The sequence below is a fragment of the Peromyscus maniculatus genome, chromosome 2 (genome assembly GCF_049852395.1).
Source record: "Peromyscus maniculatus bairdii isolate BWxNUB_F1_BW_parent chromosome 2, HU_Pman_BW_mat_3.1, whole genome shotgun sequence".
NCBI classification, from domain to species: Eukaryota; Metazoa; Chordata; class Mammalia; order Rodentia; family Cricetidae; genus Peromyscus; species Peromyscus maniculatus.
Genome location: NC_134853.1, coordinates 149,169,058 through 149,187,747, shown reverse-complemented (window position 1 = coordinate 149,187,747; position 18,690 = coordinate 149,169,058). Strand labels below are relative to the sequence as shown.

The 18,690-nt window shown below is 43.0% G+C and overlaps 1 protein-coding gene and 1 non-coding gene across 51 annotated transcripts in view; both read right to left on the bottom strand.

Annotated features, from left to right (window-relative positions):
* The window catches only part of Pum1 (pumilio RNA binding family member 1), a 127,303-nt gene that overhangs the window by 25,504 nt on the left and 83,109 nt on the right, over window positions 1–18,690 (bottom strand). For 14 of the 50 annotated variants that reach the window (XM_076565219.1, XM_076565229.1, XM_076565231.1 and 11 more), the window contains 7 exons: window positions 18,272–18,365; window positions 15,682–15,783; window positions 11,816–11,964; window positions 8,410–8,548; window positions 7,506–7,649; window positions 6,244–6,537; window positions 4,922–5,158 (listed from right to left, as the gene is read on the bottom strand). In XM_076565219.1, the coding sequence (XP_076421334.1) occupies window positions 4,922–5,158; window positions 6,244–6,537; window positions 7,506–7,649; window positions 8,410–8,548; window positions 11,816–11,964; window positions 15,682–15,783; window positions 18,272–18,365 (1,159 nt within the window). Of the gene's footprint in view, window positions 1–4,921; window positions 5,159–6,243; window positions 6,538–7,505; window positions 7,650–8,409; window positions 8,549–11,815; window positions 11,965–15,681; window positions 15,799–18,271; window positions 18,366–18,690 lie in introns of all 50 variants that reach the window. The other 36 variants (XM_042271957.2, XM_042271956.2, XM_042271959.2 and 33 more) reach the window with 5 other exon arrangements.
* LOC121827742 (small nucleolar RNA SNORD103/SNORD85) lies at window positions 8,233–8,305 on the bottom strand. The gene has a single exon (XR_006070043.1). It is a non-coding gene; the product is annotated as a small nucleolar RNA SNORD103/SNORD85 (small nucleolar RNA).

The following is an 18,690-nucleotide window of genomic DNA, read 5'->3' as shown; positions in this document are numbered from 1 at the left end:
GGTGATATCAGTGAAGGTCAATAGACAACTTTGTGGAGTTAGTCATCTTATTTCACCTTGATGTGGGTCCAAGGCATCCAACCAATGTAAGTGGCCAAGGCTTGCATGGCAAGAGTTATATCAGCTGAACTATCACACCAGCCCTAATTACAATTTAGGACAACTCTGAGAGTGGATATGAAATGGATGCATCTCCTACAAAGCCCAATTACCATTACCAAACCTGATTTTAGAAATACAAAACCTGCCAATCGGTGGTGGTGCACACCTCTAATCCCAGGACTCAGGAGGTAGAGACAGAGGGAATCTCTGGCCAGCCTGGTCTACCCTGAGTTCCAAGAGAGGCAGATATACACAGAGAAACCCTGTCTCAAAAGAAACACAAAATGTAAAGCCATACATAAGAGTTCAGACATAATGAAAGTAAATTAGTAACTAAAAATCTTACTATAAATAAGCTAAGATAGCTTTACTGGTGAATTTTATAAATAATTAAAGGAGAAAGAATGTCAGTACTATACAACTTCCAGAAACTATAGGAGAGTGGGATACTTATACAAGGTCAATACCACCCGGACACCAAGCTTGTCACACAAATATATTACACAAAAGGAAAATAACTATACTTCATGAAAACAGATGTACAACTCAACAAAAATCTTCACAAAATGAGTTCTACCATGATCAACAAAGACAGAAAGCACCTGGCAATACCAAAACCTACTCACAACAAAACTCAACTCGTAACTGTGGGAAGCTTTTTCAGCCTCATAAAAGGTCCATTACAATATTCAACTTCAGGACGAATAAACAAACACTATCCCCCAAGACCAGCAATACAGACAAATGGATGTTCCTTGTTATCCTATTATATAGAAAGCCTTGGAAATTTAACTAAAATCATTAGAATAAACAAAACAATAAGTTTTCTGAATAAAACTAGTATACAAACCTCAGTTATATTTTGAAAACAAAACAATCCTAAACTAGAATACAATTCCACTCAGAGTAGCATCTAAACCACACACTGAAAACTACAAACTTTGCTGTAAAAAAAAGGTCCTGGATGGTCTAGGGAGACGACTCAGTGGTTAAGAGTACTGGTTGCTCTTCCAGAGGATCCAATTCCCAGCAACCACATGGCAGGTCACAACTGTCTGTTCCAGGGGATCTATCTGACTCCCTCATTAAAGACACACATGCAGACAAAACAAGAATGAGCATGAAATAAAAAACTTAATTTTAAAAAGGTACTGGAACAATTAGACATCCATAAGCCAAGATGAATGAACCCTTACCCCACAAGATGACAACATTAACTCAAAATGACCACATTCAATTTAGGTGTTAAAACACTAAACCTTGGGGATAAAGTACTTGCTGCTCTCCCCACGGACGGCTTGGTTCCCAGTACTTATGTCAGGTGGCTCACAACTCCAGTTCCAGGGTACCTGCACTCACTGCACATGCTTTTATAGTATTTACAACCTCTCATACCCACCGTCTGCGCTTCATCCTGTGCACTCACATGCACACACACCTACACATAATTTAAAGTTAAATTAGAAAAGTGAACCTAAAAAAAAAAAAAGAACAATAGAATTTTTAAAGATAGGAAAATGTATTCAAGACCTTGAGTTAGGAGAATATTTCCTAGATAACCAAAACTTCAATAAAGTAAACATTACCAAAATTCAAACTGACAAGTTGTAAAGACACCATTTTTTTAAATGGGAGAAGCAAAGGATGAGAACACAAAGACTTCTTATAAATCAAGTAAGCAAAGTTTTAAATGAGAAAAACACATGAGGAGAGATTTCAGAGATGACTGAAAATTAATAAGTACATAAAACAATGCTCTGAAGCCAGGGCATATAAAATCAGCACTTGGGAGGCTGAAGCAGGAGGATTCCAAATTTGAGGGGAGCTTAGGTTACAGTTAAAACTTTGTCTCAACCTCCTCCCAAAAATGCTCTAGGATCACAAGGCAGCAGCAAATGTAAAATAAAACCACATGTCCACTAAAACAGCTCTATCAAATCAGACCAAAAAAAAAAGTTAATGGAGACATTGGAATCCTCACATACTTTTGGTGAGAAGTGAAACCATCACATCAACCTATACAACAGACGAACAGTTGACTACAAAAAAAGAAAGATGAATAAAACTTAGCAACCCAGAGGCAGAGGCAGAGGCAGGCAGATCTGTGAGTTCCAGACCAGCCAGGGCTACATAGACTCTATCTCAACAAAAAGATAAGGCTGATCATAAAGCTAACATACAATCTACTCCTAGGAAAACAGCACATCTACAAAATCTTCCATTAAAATATTCATAGCTGCATTTCTTTTAACAGCCAAAGCAGGCACAAGCCCATGAAATGGGAGTGGCGGGACAAAAGGTGATGGGTCCACAAAAATGGAAAATGGCTCAGTAAGAAGGAACTCCCTACTGGCATATAATGTATCACAGACCAATATAAAACAGAGAAAAAATAAACTGCAAGTTAAATTCATCGCTGTTATTTGCAGTTAAGATCAGGAGGAAGTGCAAATGGTGGGTAGGAGAGGTTGTAAATACTACAAAAGCTTTACCTTGACAGCCACACAACCTACAGGCCAATCCAATTTATTCAACAGTCTACATGAAATGGACTGAAAACAAACAGAAACAAACGAAAAGCCGCTGAGGGTTCGTAGGCACACAGAAATAATTCCTAGGCAAGTCAACTGCTCTCCTGGAATAGTCTACCGCATGTTGACGACTGAGTAGGTGATTGCAGAGGCTGCAGAGAGAAAAGGCCTCCTGCCCGCAGCATTCTCAGATCAGTGTGAACACCCAGAGCCACTGCACTAAGTTCAGGAGTTGAAAAACTACAAACCACAGGATACATCTGGCTGCCGCCTTTAAAAAAAACAAAAACAAAAACTAGTTTAATTAGAAGACAGCTAGGCTGGAGAGATGGCTCAGAGACAACAGCATGGGCTGCTTTTCTGGAGGACCTAGCATGGCTTCCCAGCAACCACATAGTGACTCATAACTGTTTCTACAGCTGACCTTCTCTTCTGGCCTCTTTGGACACCAGGGACATACAGGGTACATAAACATGCATGCAAGTGAAATACCCAACATATTTTAAAAAAATCTAAAATCCAAAAATACTGACAAAACAAAGCAACAACAACACACAAACAATTCGACAAAACTTTATAAATTTAGTTATAATGTGCTCTTAAAAAAAAAAACAACTGGGCACATCACGTAACAAGAATATACATTGAAAATCCATGATTTAGAATTTTTAAAAATTACGAGACAAGTGAGGCAAGGTACTCAAGCTCTGGAAAGCCCTCCCCCACAACACACACACATACACACACGTGGAATGAGGTACTGCTAACCTAACCCTATGACTCCCAGAGGCACAAGAAGTCAGGCAGGTGAATGAAGACAGTGAATGTTCACTCTTCCCTCTCTCAGCCTTTCCCCTCCTGATCCTACATTGCAGCCAGGCTTTCTGTTGCTGAGAAACACTGCTGTCCAACATACCCCATCCACTCATCTGTCCATTGTAGACAGCCAGTAAGAAATGTCCTGCTAAGTTCTCTCCACTTCAGAATACACACACATCTGGATACATACTTGAGTATATGCGCGCGCGCGCACACACGCGCACACACACACACACACACTGTGTGAAACATGCCTTTAAACTTAAAGACATCATTCTTTGACAATAGTAACTATTTATTGTAGACGTCATCCAACTTTTCTTTGTTTGTATAAATGTCTCTCCAAATGAAATCATGCTATCACTTTTATTCATTCCTCACTTCCAAGTCCCCAAAGCCACATTTAAACATGCTGGGCAGCCGGGCGGTGGTGGCGCACGCCTTTAATCCCAGCACTCGGGAGGCAGAGCCAGGTGGATCTCTGTGAGTTCGAGGCCAGCCCGGGCTACCAAGTGAGTTCCAGGAAAGGCGCAAAGCTACACAGAGAAACCCTGTCTCGAAAAACCAAAAAAAAAAAAAAAATAAAAAAAATAAACATGCTGGGCAAAGACAGAATCTTCTAGTAAGCGTATCCTGATTTGTCCAGGACACTCTCATTTAAAGTCAGTCACCAACACAAAATAATAGCACCCTCAAAGTCGCCATTTGCTCATAAATTGTGATCTCCACTTCTCTAATTCAACTTTCCCCATCTGGAAAGTAAATTAGTACCTGGAATTCCATACCTGAGGGGGGGGGGGGGGGACGGGGACAGGACGACATGCCTTGTTTCTGGGTAAGAAATCTGCACCCCTGCCCAGTGCTACTATAATTTTCCTATTATTCTTAAAGCCTGCTGCTGGGAACCCAATGTCTCTTCTAAAAATCCCACATATAAAATTTTCTAAGTGTATGACAGGGGAAAGTACATAAATCCAGTTATTAATAGACCATAGGTTTGAAGCACATTTATAAATACTTAAGAATCTGGAAAAAAAATCAGTGAAATGCTTTGTGTGAAAAGCAAGCTACTAACTTTTATACGAAGGCAAGAGAAGACTCTACAAAGAAAGTAAGCAACGTGTTCAGTGTGGTGTCCTGACGGGCGTTACACTAGTGACTGTGCTTCTCTGTGTCCTTCTGCCTCACTGGGATGAGGTTTACTGTGTTTGCCCAAGAGTAAAATGTTCCCACTGAAGCGAGAGTGAATACACAGGGTGTATCCAGATGCTAAGCAATCCCCAACTGCTGTGAAGCTACAGGTAAACCTGAGCAACTTGAGGTATTTACCAAAGGCACAGAAACCAGGACACTTCTAGGATAAAGGGACCACAAAGTATTTGTATCCTTTGCTTATGCAAAGTACTTGTAATGTCATTGGTGGCAAGAGATTTCTAGCGTTCGAGGTGGTGTTAGATAATGGTTCTTACCCAGGTTTAAGCTTGAAGAGGATCCATGTGAAGAGAGGGAAGGAGGTGGTGTCTGTGAATGTCCTGGTCCCTGACTAGGGAGAGGCATGCCCACGGGTCCAGGAGAGGAGGAAAAGCTAAGGCCGTTATAAAAACTGTGTCCAATGGGGGTCAAGCTGCTCGATGTCCTCTTATAAAGGTCACTGCTGCCAGTCAGGGAGTCACGGCGGGAGCCACTGCCAGTGTTGGAGTTTGCAACTAAAATGGAATTAAAACAATGCAGATAAGAACAGGCCTGTTCTTTGAAGAACAAGCCCAGGGGCCTGTTCCTAACACTTTGATCCAGACTCCTTACCACCGCAAATGTGTCAGAGACAGCCTAACTGTTAATGTAGCAGTTCTAGAGTAATAAGTAATAAAGAGGACATGGCTTGGGTTAACAGAGCTATTATTCAAGCCACCACACAAATATGCCAAATTTACCTTCCTTTAGTGTCACAGATATTATGGGATGGGGGCAGGTTAAAAAGCTTTGACGGCCACATGAGCTATGGGAAAAGTGAAAGGAAATGAACTAGAAAGAATGCCTTTCATCAGCCAAAAGGTTCTGGCAGAAAAATGGAATACAGAAAAAAAGATGTGTAAGCAGGGCACTGCCCCACTACACAAGACTTTCTTATGCAGGCCTGTCGTCTTGGTGGGCTCCATCAGTAACTACTGCTGCTAGACTACAGCTCCAGTTAGTACATCTTCTCTCAAACATGCCCTGCTGTTCTGAAATCACACTGCTGATAACCACTCCAAGTATCCCACTGCCCATCAGACTATACACTTGCACGCTTCTCCCATCGAGACAAAGTTTGGGTCTAGCATCCTTCCTCCCAATGTTCCACAGCATTTCCCTTAACACTGTTCAAAACACTATAGATAAAACTCCCAACTGTTTAAGGTAGTCAAACCAAGCCCCGGGCACAATGATGAATGTGAAGCACCCAGCCCTGTGACCTTCAGTGATTCCTTCTCCTCAGTTTAACATTCACACTGCCCTACTTGCCTCCACATGCTTCCTAATGCCTGGAAGAACCTCTCTAGTTTTCAATGCCTGAAACAAACTGACAAAGTGAGCAGAAGTAGCAACATGAGCATGGACCTAAAGAGGCTCTGGCTGCATAATGACTTCTGTAGTCCAACATCTCAAAGGTTAAGTGGGCTGCCTAGGCTCCCAGGGACTTGATCCAGACTGCCTGTGGTATCTGTGCAAGGTACCATGCACTGTCAGGGTTCCAGAAAGATTATAAAACTTATTCAAATTCATTTTAACAGCTTCTCAGTCTAACTTCTACCTGCTGTTCCAAACCCTCCAAGGGCCGATCCCAGGGTGGCACCAAGAGAGCTGCTGCTTCCGAATCCCAAGGACGTGTTGGCAGGCTGGGCAGAGCCCTGAGAGAAGAGGGAGCTGCTCTGAGAGTTGCTGCTCAGAGAGTTGTTGCCATAGAAGGAGCTGGAAGCCAGGTTGTTACTGGGCTGCTGGGGCTGGGGCTGGGGCTGCTGGGTGCCTAAGGGTCGAAATGGTCCATTTGTGGTTCCAGCAAGACCACCAGCTGCCCCATTTGCTGAAGCCGCAGCCGCTGCAACAGCTGTGAAGAAGAAAGCAACCCATTAGGCTAAGGCACTAGCCACACACGCAGGCTGTACTATATCCATCTTAAAAAAGAGAGAAAGAAAACCTTTAATACTACCTTATCTTTTTTCAAGGCTAACACCGACCTTGTAAAGAACTGTACAAATCTATCTTTGATCCCTTCATCAGAATCTCTGTCTTATTTCTATTACTGAGTTGAAGTGAAAATTGCACAAGACAAGCTCTCTTTGCTAGAAGCATATCTAAGTGTCTCCAGTTTGAAAGTGGCTCAAGCATTATATAGACGCATTACATACAACTACTTCCTAAAAATCTCAAATTCTATACATGCCCATGAAGATTTTTTTCCCCTGAAACTATTTTATCCATACACTTTCAACTTTTTCTTTTTAACATACTGTTCTTTACATGACAGTCCCTGTATGTACATACGTATTTAGGGACAGAGTTGTACTATATAACCCTGACTGGAATGGAATTTGAACTTAGATCTATCTATCTGCCTCTGCCTCCTGAGAACTGGGATCAGAAGTATGTGCTACCACCCTCCTAGCTTACTCTCATTTTTAAAAAATTCATGCAAAAATCTTCAAGAAAACTTCACCATGCTGTCAATCAATTCATTATTCTGCCAGTTCTCTCAAGGTCCCCCATGTCTTCTACTCATCACTATGCCAAAATAAGCCCACCCAAAGAACCTCTGAGAAACAAGGTGCTGTTAGTCTTTGGAATACTGCCTCAAATGCCATTCCCTGTGCATGATCCCGAATCTATCCAGGTGCCACAGAACCACCAACAGAATCTGAATCCACCAGACTACTTTCCAGCTTCTGATTCTCTCTGAAATATTACAGAGTAAGAAAACCTATACTGAGATTTTCCAATTAAAGTACATTACACCCTATCTGAAGACTATTGCTGTCAACCACCCCACCCATTAATTTCCTCTAAAATAAAGCTCACCTGCTTGTGCAGCTGAGGAGCTAATGATGACTGGAGCTGGAGCCACAAGCCGAACTGGAGCTCCAAGGCCATTTCTCGCCCCTGCATTTACCACGAGGGCACCAGTTTGGTCATAGTAAGCAGCAGGTGCCAAGACTGGATAACCTGGGTATAGTGAACAGCACACAAATACAGACGGTATCAGTCTCTGCTGCCAGTGTTTTAACCACTGTGCAAAGCATTAGGTACAAATTCGTGAACCACACATTTGTAAGCATTAAACCACATGGCCATTCTAAGTGACATGATGAAATCTCACAGCACTCCAGTTCTACTTTCCTGTAAATGTTACCTAACCATTAGCCACAGCTGTCTAGGTTATCAGACTATCTCATCAGTATTGGGTATTGGTGGAACAGTGTTTGAAATCACAGGCTCTCTGCTTAATAACAGGGGTAACCTTACTCAGGTGCCTGAGTACTGAGGCTGCTGATGTGTCAGAATAAAATCTCCATGTTCCAGTAGCTAAAATCTATAGTAACTCTAAGCTGTTGTGGTAGTTTGGAAAAGAATGGTCCCTATAGGTTTACATGTTTGAATACACAACATTTAGACCAAAACCAAAGAATATCCCTCAAACAGGATGCCCACGCTTCATCCTGAAGAGAAAAAGGCCGCCAACAAAAAAAAACTCCCATTCTAATCTGTGGGGACACTCACAGATCTCTCACATTAAAGATGACCAATGACTGGCTCAGAACAAAGCTCTCATCAACGACCTCTGGTCTAAGTGAGGGCAAGTATGTATCATCCCTGCCAGTCGTCAATCCTAAAAGGCTGGGACAAGCCAAAAGCACTGGCCATTCTCCTTGAATGCACACTTTTTTGACCCAGCAAAGTATTAGGAACATCAGCACAACCTTACCTGGCATACCTGCAGCCAGACCTTGTCCAAAGGCAAGAGCAGAATTCACTGCTGCAGCTGCTACAAGGGGATCTGTTTGTTGTCCCTGCTGGTTTTGATTTGGTGTCAAAGGACGCTGGCTAGCCCCTCCACGAAGAACCTAGGAATAAGAGGCAGAAATGCCATTGCACAAGAAGTTTATTGAGGACACACTATATGCCCCTGGAAGAGTCAGTTTTTTAAATGTTAACACTAATTAAAACATTTCTTTCTTATTACTAATTTCTTTATTTGTTTTGGGGGGCAGGGGTTTCTCTGTATAGCCCTGGTTGTTCTGGAAGCACCCAACAATAAAAAGTTTCTGATAATGGTTTTATCAGATGGCATGGCTGTGAAGATAAAAATTCAATTCATCCCATTATATATTAAAATTTAGTATCCTTCATTGTAAATTGAAATAAAATTCAATTTAGTATCCTTCGTTGTAAACACAACCTTTACAAACAGCAGAGTTTGCCAGGCAGACTTAAATTCCAGCACTCGAAAGGCAGAGGCAGATAGATCTCTGAGTTTGAGGACAGCCAGAGCTACACAGAGAAACTACCTCAAAAAAAGGGGGGGGGGAAGGATAGAGAGGGGAAAAGGGGTGGGAAACAGTAGAACACAGCAAAGAGAGATTGCTTCTTTGATTAAATAGTTAACTCTTACAATGGATCAGACAATAAAAACAGAACTATATAAACAGGCAAAGTTTGTGTATTCTAGTCAATAAAGAAGATGGGCTGGAAAGGCAGCTTAGAACTCTTGCAGAAGACCCAGGTTCAATTCCCAGCACCCACATGGCAGGCAGTTCACAAACACCTGTAACTCCAGTTCTAATAGAACCAACTCCCTCTTCTGGTCTTCCAGGTATACATGCACACGCACATGCAGGCAAAACACCCATACACATAAAACAAAAATGAATAAATCTAAGGGAGTGAGGGAGACAATGCAATGTCAGAGTCCTGACAAGTGAGTGAAGAAAGAATAGAAAGCAATAGGAGAAAGCAGCTCAGAAAGTCTGTAGATGTAACCAACCGCCTTAAGCTCAGTTGGTAGAGCATGAGACTCTTAATCTCAGGGTCGTGGGTTCGAGCCCCACGTTGGGCGCCAGATGTAGATGTAACTAACCGCCTTATTAAATAAGAAACACAGAACCAATGTAAAAGAGAAAGCCAAGAGATCAGAGCTCAGAGCCAAAATCTCACCCTTCCTCCTGCGGTGGTCCCAGCTTCCCAAAAGAGAGCTATTTCTCTGTGTGTAAGTCGTTTCATAGTCATTCTACCTTCTCATTGGTTGTAAACCCAAACATATGACTGCCTTGTCACTGTCTGTATGTACAGGCCCCCAGGTGTTAAAGGCATATGTCTCCAATACTGGCTGTATCCCTGAACACACAGAGATCTATGGGATTAAAGGTGTGCACCACCACCGCCACACTCGGTCTATGGCTCTAATAGCTCTGACCCCTGGGCAACTTTCTTTATTAACATACAATCAAAATCACATTTCAGTACAATTAGAATACCACTACACAGGTCTAACCACAGATGTGAGGGATCTAGCTGTACATATACACATCACCTTTTGTCCCCAGAGATTCATAAACTCAATATGTAGCAAAGAGTGATTCTGAACTTTTTATCATCTTTCCTCCACTAGTTATACATGCTCCTGGGGACGAAACCCAGGGCTTCACAAATGCTAGGAAAATCCTCTGAGCTAATACCAACCGGGAAAACTCCCAAACCAAAAGACAAATTCTTACCATGGTCTTTTCTTTGTCATCATGTATGGGACACTGAATGCAGGTTCATGTTTAGCTACTTTGTCTCCAGGGGATAAAACTGTTTCAGAAAATTAGGAGTGTGGCCTTGTGGGAAGGAGTATGCTAATTGCAGTGAGCTTGTGGTATGATAGGTTGCTACCATTATGCCTTCCCTCTACCATCATAAACTCTAAACCTCTAGAACCATAGCCCTAGTAAACAATTCCTTCTATGAACTTCCTTGGACATGGTGTTTTATCACAGCAAGAGAAAAGCCACTAATACACCTCACCACTTACTAAAGTCAGATGTGTAGTCAGACTTACAGCCATTAGTGAAAATTTAAAAAGAAGGCCGAGACGGCTCAGCAATGAGGCGCACTTGTTGCTCCTACAGAAGACTCAAGTTCTGTTCCTAGCACCACATGGGAGCTCACACCACCACGGTCCAACTCCAGGGGATCCAATGCACTTTTCTGACCTCCATTGGTACCAGTCACAAATATATACAATCAGGCAAAACACTCAATCATTTACATTAACATATGTATGACAGGCTTAAGATCTCATCTAATAGTGTCTCCAAAGTTCAGTCTTAAAACACTTGACTTTGGCTGGCAAGGCAAAACCCTACAATGCCCTGTAAGTGGTATGCAGCAGGCAGCTGCAGAACGGAGAAATGAAAGTGGTATTTTTACCTAAAGAGCCACTGTGTACCTGCTGGCTAGATAACTAACTGTATGTATACCTCTCTAAGCAACTCTTTTTACAGGAAATTTGAATCAAGCTGAGTGTAGTGTCATATACCTAAAATCCCAGCACTCAGAAGACTGAGTGGGTAATCGATGCATGTTCAAAGCCAGCCTGGGCTACATAATGAGTTCAGAGCCATCTTGGGCTTCATAGAGAGATTTGGACTTAAACAGGGGGGGGGGGGGGGGCGGCGGCGGCACAGAGGCACCAAAAGAGCAAACAAAACTAGTATTTCCTTAGTTAAATTTAAAAGCACAACTGACATTCTGGCAGTGTGTAGTCTACACCATGAGTTCCAGGACAACCTGGGCTATATAGTAGAACTCTTATCTCCCCCACCCCACCCCCCTTCAAAAAAGGAAAGCGAGAGAAAGGCACTAAAGTGTTTGTTGCCTGAGAATGTGATCCAGAACTCAATCCCTAGCACAGAGTACCAATGACAAAGAGCGAGAGACAGGAAGGCCCCTGGGCTCAATGGCTAGAGACAGTCAAACTTAATTGGTAAGTGCCAGGTCTGGATGAGAGATGCTTGTCTCAACAAAAAAAGATGGATGGCTCCTTGCACCAGAGAATTACCTATGGCCCACATAACCCCCAACAACAATAATATGAACAGCGGGTGTGTACACATAGGCACTCAGCATCTTATGATGAAGAGTGCCGTTATTTGTGAGTTGCGCACACACCACAAGCATACACAGGCACCTAGTTCTACGAACAGGATCAACATCATCTATGAGTGGTTTGCACAAATGCACACATAAGCACACACAGGCTCTCATCAGTCTATGATGAAGAGGGACATTGCCTGTGAGTAGCACATATCATGAGCTGCCCTCACAGGAGTGGCTGGTGTTGCCTTTACCTGCTGCTGTCCTTGCTGGGCCTGCGGAGCACTCTGCTGAGTAGAATTTGTTGCTGCTGCAGCTGCCGCAGCTTGCTGCTGGAAAAGACTGGCAGGGTAGACACCCCATGGAGTGACTCCATAATATTGGTGAGGGACCACAGCTGGGCCTAAAAACAATCAGAAAAAGGAAAGAGAAGTTTAGAAAGAATGATTTTAGGATTATTCAGATCTTGAAAAATGAGATAAAAAAAAAAACACTAATTTAAAGAACACAAAGATTCACGCTAGCTAATAATTATGACAGAGGGGAAGGACAGACGGACTGAGACAGGTTGTACTTGAGCCTCATCGCAGCCGTCTTCTGAAGGCAGGACTCCACTACAGTCAGACAATGGAAGCGGAAGGCGGTGAAGCTACTGGAAGGAGAGGGGCTGGGGGGACTGAAGGGATGGGGCTAAACCAAGGGAGAAACTGCCTGGGACAAGGTCTTGTTTCCAGACAAGGTCTGGCTTTGTTAGCACATCTGGCTTCAACCTAGAGATGTTCCTGCCTCAGCCTCCCAAGTGCCGGGATTACAGGTGTGGACCAGCATACCCATCCAGAAGTTATGTTTACGCCATGAGAAAGAAAAGATGCAGGACGGACACTAGACAAAGTGTGCTGCTGAAAGAGAAATAAATGGAGACGGCATGATTTTAAACAGAAAGGAAAAGAACAAATTTCAGCTCTGATCTATCTTCATTCACAGGGTTACCAGACCCCTGTGTCACTAACTCCAGAAGAAATCTATTTTCCTTCTGATAACAGGACCTCCACCACATAATTTCAAAACCCCTTGATTTTTTTTTTTTTGTTTCCATGTTTAAAGTCACAAGTCATTCACACAACAAACATTCAGACATTGGTACATCAAGTTTTAAATTTCAATGACTGAAATTTAAACCCAAGCATAGCATCACTTAACCTTGACTGATCACAGGGCCATTGACCACAACACTGAAACTAAGCACTCTGCTCCAAGCCGAGTGAGCAGTCCATTTTCTCTGGTGATGACAACTCCAGTGTCTGCACACAGAGCAAAGCAGCAGATCTGAATGTAAAAGGGATGGCTCAGAGAGTAACTTAGGTGGGACCGAAGTCTAGGTCAAAATTCTATGAAGAAGTTGGTGATGGAAAACACAAAGGATATGCATTCCCCGGCAGGCAGTGGTAGGGTTCTAAGGTAAATTGTGTAAACGTATTTTACATAAATAAAAGAACCTACAAGCCAGGTGGTGGTGGTGCTGGTGGTGCAGGCCTTTAATCCCAGCACTCGGGAGGCAGAGCCAGGCAGAACTCTGTGAGTTCGAGGCCAGCCTGGTCTACAGAGTGTGTTCCAGGACAGGCACCAAAACTACATAGAGAAATCCTGTCTCGAACTGCCCACCCCCAAAAAAATACCTTACAGAAAAACGGAGAAAGTATACAAAGACAGCTCTCAAAGCTGGTGAAACATGCCTGCAATTTTCTTTCTGGGTCCCAGCACAGGGCTAAGCATGTGCAGCCTGACTCACTAACAGTGAGCAAGCATAGCACTTGTGTTCCAAAGAGATGTTTCAAATAGTAGAGCTGTGCAAAGGAGCTGCTTCTCACTAAACAAAATGAAACTGGCACACTCTCTCCAGTTTTTAAAGCACCAGTCAGACTGCACCACTGCCTAATGATAGGCTGCAACATTTCTAGCTGGGGCTGTTGAGTGCCTATGGGCTTAGCATGACCAAGAATGACCACTGTGAAACTCTCCAGCCAGCTGCAAAATGACAGTGTTATTGAGGAAAGCTATGTTACAATATGAACCAACATGCTGGGCAGTGGTGGCACACGCCTTTAATTCCTGCACTTGGGAGGCAGAAGCAGGTGGATCTCTGTGAGTTTGAGGCCAGCCTGGGCTACAGAGTGAGTTCTAGAAAAGGCTCCAAAGCCACACAGAGAGGAGCCCTGTCTTAAAAAAGAAAAAACAAAAAAACAAAAACACCCACACAATTTGAACCAACTTCTTACAATAAGTAAACGGATTAAAATGGTTTGTTGACTTGTTGGAACCTAAACAGTTTTAAAGCCTTATCTCCAAGCTAAACAAAATGATGATCTCCAAACTCACCTGACCAGGGTCCAAATACTATTAAGGTAAAGAAAGGCAGAGCTCGGGGAGGAGAGAAAGGCACTTAAGGGAACTATCCCAGTGCATGAGTTTCGGTTTCCTTGCTCACACAGCAGGTGTGGCTGGTTAAGAGTGTAGCCCTATGGCCTTAAAAACTTAACATTCAAATCCTTCATCTGGCACTCCCATTACTCTACCTTCGTCATGTGGCCGAAATTAAACACCCCCAAGTGCTTGGTTGAAACTGGCTTATCAGAACACCTGTTTAAAATTCCATGTTAACAAAATACTTCCTTCCATTTAAAATCATTTAAACCATCTGCAGTCCAGCTCATGTGCAAACTGTTAGCCACCAATCTATCCTTTCACTAACTGCACATTCATCGTTCAGAAACTCGCTCCCTGTTCAAGTCATACACATTAAGCAATAAAGGAAAGATAGCTCAAGGTAGCACAGCCACTTAATATCACAGAATCAAACCTGGCTAAAACCTTGACCACACAGATTTCAACTGTGTGACCTAACATTAGAGAGTTCTCTGAACTCCAAGTTTCTGAGCTGTGAAGTCACTACTGAACAACTCAGACAAAACAAAAGCACTAAGGACAGTGCACAGCAAAAGACGTGTGAGGCAAACGTCAACAGTAGCCAGCCAAGATCACACTAGCTGACAGAGCTTTCCACTCTCCCCAAAGACAGAGCAAGGAGCAGTATTAAACAAGTTGCCATCATAATAACCAGGGAAGCAATTCTGGACATCCATCTAAGAAATGCCAGGCTTGCTGTGACATCATCACTGAAAACTACACACCAGAGGTAAATGAACCGCAGGCCACACAGTTGATGACACAGATACCCAGTTGAAATGAGCATAACTTAAAGGGATGTGTGTACACCCCAAAGGTTTCAGAGGTTGTTGTCTTTGTCCTCATGTGGAACTTTAATATTTATGTCCCCTCTGAGACAGCAACTGTGCCACACAGTCAAAGGGGGGGAAAATCAAAGTTCAAGGAAGGACAAGATCCATCCACAAACAAACAAAAACAACAGAGAAACAATAGGGAATCAAGACTAAAAGCAAATCATCGCAGGTCCAGACAGAGGCCCAAGCTGGTACAGTAAGGAACCTGGCTGTGGTGTGTGGTGGGAGCCAATGTGGCCATGCAGGAGCAAGAGTGGCGTGGGTCCAGCTGCCACACACGAGTCATGGGAGAGGACAAGACGTAAGGAGCCAACCTCAGCCAGTCTTCAGAAATTTAACACTGTTTCCTTTGTAATACTAATTCCAAGGAACAGCCATCATCTCCTTAGGCTCTGATAATGAGCTGTAGCGACAAATAACAGCCACACTGCAGAGTAGGAAGAAGAAGGGGTGAGATCTGTGTTGAAAAGCATTTGGAGGAGTGGAAGCAGGGAGAGCCACAAAGCAAAGAGAAGGTAAAGAAACAGAATGGATTCCCTAGGGCACCAGTAGAAAACAGCTGAGCAAATATCCTGCAACATGAGCAAGCAATCCGATGGATCCAAGCTACTGTGGTCTGGGATGATCATCCAGGGTTGAGGGGTGAGGTAGGGTGATGGAATAACAGCTAAGCAGAGAAGTCTGACCCGCAAAAGACTGGCGCTGAAATCAGGAGACGTATTTATTGGAGACATGTATTTGGCAGAGTAGAAAGAAGGCATGCCCATTTCAAAGGACTTTTCTAGCAGGTGAGCAAATCACTCATGCAGTAGATGTCTCACCGAGTGTCGCTGCTGCAGCCAATCCAGCTGTGTAGGGGTCCGTCCCTGGGGGAGCAGCACTGATGATGTATGGGTTGGGGACAAACGCAGCGGGAGCTAAACCTGCTGGAAACACACCTGTCAGTAAAAACAAACGACCAAACTGCAGCCCTACTACACATCTCTGTAATTTGGCTAGCATTCCAGATTGTAGATGAAGGGAAGGGAAGAGAAAAAAATAGGCTGAAAGTAGGGAGGAATTTCAAAACGATAATATATCCTCAATATAAAAAGTCATAGTGACATTTGTGTCTGTGTATCTGTGTGTGTGCACAGGAAGGACAACGGAAGACAATGGGTGCCCTCCTCTACAGCACTTGTTCTCAAGCTTCCTAATACTTTGACCCTTTAATACAGTTCCTCATATTGTGGTGACCACCAACAATAAAATTATTTCATTGTCACTTCATAACTGTAATGTTGCTACTGTTATCATAATGTAAATACGTGACATGCAGGGTACCTGATAGTCAACCTCTGTGAAAGGGTCATTTAATCCTTCCCTCCTGAACCCCCGCCCCAGGGGTCATGGCCCACAAGTTGAGAACCATTTCTCTATGGCTTCCTACAGTATTTTTTAAGACACATTTTATCGGTATACATGAAGCTTGCTATTTTGTCTACATGGACAGGCCAGCAAGCTCTCTTATGATCCTCTGTTTCCAAAGCTGGAATCTACTTGGCCTTTGTGTGAGTACTAGAGATTTGAACTCAGGTCTTCTTGCTTTCCCAGAAAACACTGTTAGCCAGTAAGCATCATCCCAGCCCTGGCTGGCTTTCTGAAATGGAGGTATCACTATGTGCCTAACTTGGCCTTGAACTTATACTCCTCTGGCCTCATTCTTTCAAGTGGTGGACTACCATACCTGGTTTAGACCATTTTGTGCGCACACACCCCATCTTTATTAAAGAAATGTTGGTAACAAATCACTTACATATCATTTTTGTTTTGGCTCCATGCTAAGACCAAGCCAAAAGCCTCGTGAATGTCTGGTGACCCCTCTACCTCCATGATAAAAATGCCTGTTACAGCTTTAAAGTGTAAACTTGAGTCTTAGGCATTAATTTTACTGTTTTATTTGTGGTACTGGGAACTGAATCTAGGGCCTTGTGTAGACACTGAATTCACTGTGTATACACTAAGTTCCATATCAAAGTCTCAAACTCATATTAATTGTTCTTTTTTTTAAGGTTTACTTATCTATTATGCATACAAGTATTCTGCCAGCATGTATGCTTACATGTCAGAAGAGGGCACTGGATCTCACTACAGACAGTTGTGAGCCACCAAGTGGTTGCTGGGAATTGAACTCAGGGCCTCTGGAAGCAGCTAGTGCTCTTAACCTCTGAGCCATCTCTCCAGCCCTTGACATTAATTTTTCAATTTTACTATTAAAATTGTTTCAAAACACTTATTAAGTGAGGACTTATTTCCATTAAAAACATTTTCCCCCAGAAAGGTATTGGTGTTAATACAGACTACAATTTACATGTGTGTAATGGCGGCCCACTCTTGTGTCAACTAGGAAGTGATTAGGCATTCTTCTTCCTTACATACCACATCCAGGGCTGCCTTGTCTTTTCTGCTCATGTCTGTGTACTTTTTAAGCAAGAATAAAAGAAATCTCCACTCCCACTTATTTGCAGTCATGGCATTTTGTTTTAAAGAGTCCTTATGTCTGAAAGGTTTGCCAGGCACAGCAGTCATATCTGTAATAGCAGCACTTGGGAAGCTGAGGCAGGAGAATTGACATGAATCTGAAGCCAGCTGGGACTACACAGTGACTGTGTCTAAAAAGCTAAAAACAGAGGTCCAAACAGTAGACAGGTCACAGTGAAGACTGGAATACCTGCCAAACCCATCCCAACAGAGGGACAAGACAAGGCTTGGAAGGTAGCTCTAAAGCAATGAAAAGCACTACTGCTGCTCAGGGAGCTGAGAAGCTGACACACGATCTGCACACAACCTCACTAACCCAATCATGGCTGCTGAAATCTAGTCATTTACTTATTTGGGAGGATAGGTTGTTACTGTACAGCCTTGGCTGGCTTGCAGCTCACCGCAGAGTAGGCTGGCCTCCAACTCACAGAGATTCTCCTACCTCTGTCTCCCCAGTGCTGGGATAAATGTGTGCACCACCACACCCATCACTGTTGCTTAAATCTTACGAAAAGGCATCAGTGGTCATTTCTCTAGTAAGTTATTTAAATCCTAATACATTTAAGGTACAGAAAAAAATGGATACCAAAGAATATTATGAGTTTGGGTCTAGCACAACAAAAATAAATATGGAGCTAGAGACAAGTGGACACAAGAAAAAGGCCATTTACTCTGTACAATGGATTTTCATGAATTCTATCCATTGTTGCCTTTTCTATTTTCTGACACAAAGTCTCACTGGATATTCCAGACTGGCCTTAATTGAACTCACGCTATCCTCCAAACTCTGCCTCCCAGGTGCTAGGATGGACTTTGTTTGATTAAGTTACTGGATTCTCCCAGCATCTACCTCTCCTAGATAACAAGAGAGCTAAGGGCTTAAGGACTTACCGATGTGAGGCTGGTGGGCTGCTGCAAGCGCATACTGCTGTTGCTGGGCAGCTGTCAACTGCTGGACAGCAAGTGCATTGGGTCTTTGGAATAGCTGAAACAATAGAAAGATGTTATAGTTAGAACTCTCCTATGAAATGACGTTTTAAATCTCTTAATTTCATTAGCTTCTGTTACACATGATACTTTTGACGAAACAGGATGCCTGCCTCACACCTGCTCCATTCCCTGAAGGAATAATGCTTCACTCTGTCCCTCTTCTCTCACCATCTCAATTTAGTCTCCCCCTCTTCATAGACTAGCTATGTCTCATGCTCCCTAACTACAGACATACACATATGCGAAATCCCTAATAGCTCCTAGCAAACGTACAGTACTGAATGACTACAGTACACCTTCAAGTTGGGCTAGAATACTGC